General features: G+C 40.6%; 1 protein-coding gene across 4 annotated transcripts in view; it reads left to right on the top strand.

Annotated features, from left to right (window-relative positions):
- LOC137967961 (HSPB1-associated protein 1-like) overlaps positions 1–5,000 on the top strand; it is a 17,188-nt gene that overhangs the window by 8,869 nt on the left and 3,319 nt on the right. For all 4 annotated transcript variants that reach the window (XM_068814562.1, XM_068814563.1, XM_068814565.1 and 1 more), the window contains exons 5-6: positions 1,497–1,556; positions 4,589–5,000. The exon at positions 4,589–5,000 is cut by the window's right edge. In XM_068814562.1, coding sequence (XP_068670663.1) covers positions 1,497–1,556; positions 4,589–4,999 — 471 coding nt within the window. In that variant the 3' untranslated portion in view covers position 5,000. The remainder of the gene's footprint in view (positions 1–1,496; positions 1,557–4,588) is intronic.

The raw sequence follows: 5,000 nt of genomic DNA, 5'->3' as shown, positions 1-5,000 counted from the left end.
TTACTCTGTCTAACGCCAGACGATTTTACTCGTCAATGGGGAACCCCTCGGGGCTTAAAGGGTTAAGCTAACAGTGTGAAAAAACTATGTCCCTGTTTAACCCTTTAAGCCCCGATAGTGCCAAATGGCACTTATAGATTTTACTCTGTCTAACGCCAGACGATTTTACTCGTCAATGGGGAACCCCTCGGGGCTTAAAGGGTTAAGCTAACAGTGTGAAAAAACTATGTCCCTGTTTAACCCTTTAAGCCCCGATAGTGCCAAATGGCACTTATAGATTTTACTCTGTCTAACGCCAGACGATTTTACTCGTCAATGGGGAACCCCTCGGGGCTTAAAGGGTTAATTTAGGTTGAGAAGTTTGAATTTTTGACACAAAAGTAAGCTAATGGACTTTAAGAACAAGCAGTGAGGAACCTTTATTGTTCATGGGCAAAGAGCACTTCGTTGCTGTGGAGCCTTTGCAGTATGAAGTAACCCAAATCAAAAACTTTAAAAACTTGATATTAAATCAATGCCAGTAAACCACTGGGTTACCCAAGAAGTGTGTCAAGTATATTCCTGGATGAAGAGGAACTTGTAATCATGAGCAGTGTATTTTGAATTTAGGTCTGAACTTAATAGCACAGACAAGTATATAAAACAGTGTGTTTGAGAGGTCAAGAATTAGCTGTTCTAGCTGCTACGCTGCTGTATGTTACGTTACGTGGAGCAAAAACATGATCATTTGTTAACCTAACCCTAAACCCAAGAATATGAATATGATTTATGTTAAAATTATTTTAAACATGATTCAACAGTAAGGCCTCTTAGCCAGAATTCACTTTTAGGGATGTTTTAGCATAGTACCCCTTTAAACATCACTTATAACCCAGTGTTCGTACAGAATGCGTAAATCTTCATCTGTAAATAGACTCCTGTTAAAGTACTTATAGTGCAGGTTGACTATGTAATTATTATACTTTTTTGTCTGATTTTAGCAATCAGTTGTGACTCAAGATATGTATTTTTATCTTTTGACAATAAAATTAGTAATATTGTTATTATTAGTTGGGCATGGAGCTCCCGGTGTTGTGGTCAGGCCTCATTTCATTCATTTATGTGCCGGGTGAGATCGCTAATGGACTGATAGCGGCTGCCAGCGGCGCCTGTATATGCTGATGTCCGATCTCACCCATAGATCCGTTGCTTGTAAAGCGCATTTGTAAATTCATTACCATTACCATTAAAGACATTTAAAACACAAGAGGTAAAGCCATCCCATTGGTTCAGCCTTTAGAGTCATCAGGTCTCTATAAGATGAGGCAGGGTTTGGGCAGTGGTGAGCGCTCTCCCTTTCTTGTGGCCCGGGTTGATTTCCGGAATTGACCACGTAGGAGGGTTATGCTCTGAGAAGTGTTTCAATTAGTGGATCACTAGTGCTTAGCTATGCAACCTTTTTATCTAAATAAAGTAATAATGACACACTAACTTCCCAATGTTACTCAATCAATCAGGTTTGTGCCTTGAAGAAAGAAGAGGGAGCTAATGAATTATCATGGGTCAACCCCTCAGAGGTCAGTGACATGTGTCATCATCATCATCGTCATCATGCCCCCCCCCCCCCCTTCCCGGGCAAACCACGGGCATTTGACTATTTTCTGTGCCCGGAGAGTGGGGAATTTGACCTTTGCGTGCGTGGGGTGGGGAAAATTGAACCGGAAGTGTCAGGTTTCAAATAATGGTTTTTTCGGGCGCCGAAGTCGCTAACAGCTATAACACGTGTTTGGACGAGATGGAAGAGTTTAAAGTAAGAGATGTAGCATTTGTGAGCGACTGGCTAACAAAAAAGGTCTTCAAAAGGTCTTTAGTTAAGACGGCAGGAGCCAACGACGATTGTTCTTTAATAGGGTATGACAGACAAATCCTTCAAATCCGACGATAGGGTATAGGGCATTTGAACACCATTTTGGCCCGACGGGAAGGGAATTTGAATGATCCAATCTTCAGAAGTTTAAATTCCCGGGCCCCGGGCGGGGGATGTTGAAGTTTCGAGTTGATCGTCGCATTAGTGATAATAAAAATAGATAAGGTCATCCTTTTTCGTGGCGATAAGAGATGCTCCTTTGTTAAAAGAGAATGTAGTAATATCTCTAGTTTACACAGCGCTCTTAACCTGGAAAAAGGGGTCCGTACTCCGTTGTTTTCGATATTGGGGCCATAAAGGCCGTTTACACGACAGAAAAATTTGGGTCCGGACCCGTCAAAAAAGAGATACGGACTCATAACTTTTGTAAAGAAACACTGGAGTTTCTACAGGTCCATAGGCGCCTATGGCCCTGTAGAAACTCCAGTGTTTCTTTGCAAACGTTATGGGTCCGTACCGCTTTTTTGACGGGTTCGGATCCAAATTTTTCTGTCGTGTAAACGGCCTTTATATAGTCGCCTAGGGCCCCAAAACTCCAAAAAAGCGGGTCCGGACCTATTTCATAAAAAAAAAAACATGGAACAGATAGTTTACAAGGAAAAGATCTATGGGCCGTAAGTACTTTTTAATCGGGGTCCGGACCCAGTTTTTCTATAGAGTAGAAATCAAATCCGCAGGTTGTGAGTAAGTTCCTACCCTTGTCAGAGTTTAGTAGTTGTGTTATTGTCACCCTCCTTACCGCAGATAACTCCGTTTTTTTTTTGGCGGAAGAAATAGAGCTCTGGATAAAAAAGTTATTTTTGTTTGAGAGCTAATTATCTTTCTATAGCACGCCCTGTAAGAGAAGGATGTCGATAAGGAAATGCTTGTTGCGGGAACCTAGGGTCTGTTAGGTTTCAAGATTGTGAAGGGATCTTATCTCTGACGAAAAAGGTCTTTAATCCTTTCACCCGTATGGCGTTAGACGGCGTAAAATCTACAAGTGTCACTCCTAGGAGTGAAAGAGTTAAAAAGAGTGGACCAACAGTAGATGTGGTTAACCCTTTCATCCCTGAAGAGTCACCCATTGACGAGTAAAATCGTCTTGGCGTTAAGTGTCACTCTTGGGTGGAAACGGTTAAAGTGCTACTATGATAAAAACATCACTTCATTTTTTTCTTCAGATTTTGAAAGTGTGTTTGCTCTAAACCTGACTGGCTGAATTTGAGCTTTAAGTTTTATCCAGCGGCCGTTTACTTTGAGTGTAAGTTTTGGTCCTCCATTACTCACGATTAAAATTGGCCGATTGCACCTCAGAGGGTTGGATCTAGGGAAAAGTGACGTCATTTACTCAACAGGCTTAAAATTTCAGGGTGTAAATGCAGCTTATTATATATGCGAAACACGAGTTTGCACGCGTGCACACGCCTAGTGACGTCATTTTCTCCTTGATCCAGCTCTCTAAAGAATTTAAAGTTAGTAATGGCGGACCATTAAATAGGAAAATTACAGTAAAAATGAACAGGTGTCTTGAAAAAATGAAGTCTTGAAAATCTTTGGTCACTTATTGTTAGGTTAATCATGTTCCTGTCGTTATCTTCACACGTGAAAAGATCACTGTTGCTATGATTACATATAAAAATCGCGCCTTTCGATGCCTTTCGTGAAATGATTTAGTGTTTTCTAACCTCATATAAACTTGTAAAGTTCTGTGAAAATAGTAGTTGAATGCTGTAAAAAAATAAAATAAAATTAAAAAAAATCGTGCCAGACTTGGGTTGTTTGCCTTAAGTAAGGTGCTTTTAAAGAGATCCTTATGAAAAACATCTGGCGCGCATTTTTCCGAATTCCCGCATTATCGCTTACAGGAAGGACAAATCCGCGACAAGCATTCCCCTATTTACCGCCTTCTCCTAAAGGTCGCGTTATAGAGAGATTATGAGCTCTCGGACAAGAACTGAATAACTTTTTTTCATCCAGGCCCGGGTTGCTGGAAGCATGGTTAGCGCTAACCAGCGTTAAATAATTATCATGGAAACGTATAGGTTTGGATACCTCTTAAGATCTCTTAACCAAAGGTTGGCGCGAACCAGCCTTCGCCGAGCAACCGGCCCCAGAGCTCTTTATTTCTTCCGTCAAAGAAACAAAATTGAGTTATCTTGCAGTAAGGAGGGTGACAATATCACAACCATATTTCAAGTGGTATTCTTTCAAGATAGACAATAGACAGACGAAAGGACCGTGATCACAACGACTGGGGTCGAACTCGAAATGTGTGGGGCGAACTTGTAGGGGTCGAACTCACTGGGGTGCTGTTACCATTATGTTACTTAAGTTACACTCTCATTGTCAGTTCTAATGAAATATAAGCACTACTCGGCCGACGTTTGAAATAACGTATCTCTCCTTGTCAATTGCTGGTGGTATTTTGTAGAATTATGACTTGAATATCGTGATATTTCTTGGACTTTTCTTCTTTATGAAGTTTGCAAGCATTTGTTTCTTCATCATTCAATTTGACATGTTGCTCGTTTGTGTGTCCTCTTGTTGGCCATCTTGATAATATTCTTGATTTGCATGTGGCTTTTTGATCCACCCTACACTGACAGACAATAGTGATTTATGATCAGTAGAGGGACAAGCAACAAAATTGATGGCATTTCGTCAACTCATTATTTGAATGGAATATTCTCATTATTGTAGAACATCGGAACGCATGAACATAATATGGAGTACTTACGCAAGGCAATGGATGCTGTTAAAGAGATGGAAGATAAAAAAGAAAGTTCCGAAGCGGGAAGTATATTGGAATGTGGAAGGCAACTTGGACATACGAAGGACGAGAATAATATAATTTCTACTGATGACTTTATCAACTGTTTAACAACGCCTGAAGTTATTGATCTACTAACTGCTCAGGTGCTTAGGAAATTTAGAATTTCCAAAACCAACGATCTACCCAAAGAATCCTTGACTGTCAAACCTTCCTCGGAATACAGAGGGACATCTCTTCCATTATCTACAGACTCTGATCATGCCAAAGATCGAATCAATCGATCTCTAAATGAGTGGGAAATGAAGAAAGAGCCACCACGCAAGCGAAAGCATAAATAGT

Source organism: Montipora foliosa, chromosome 8, assembly GCF_036669935.1.
Source record: "Montipora foliosa isolate CH-2021 chromosome 8, ASM3666993v2, whole genome shotgun sequence".
In the NCBI taxonomy this organism is placed as follows: domain Eukaryota; kingdom Metazoa; phylum Cnidaria; class Anthozoa; order Scleractinia; family Acroporidae; genus Montipora; species Montipora foliosa.
Note: the sequence above shows the minus strand (reverse complement) of the source record. Positions and strands in the feature narration are given on the sequence as shown.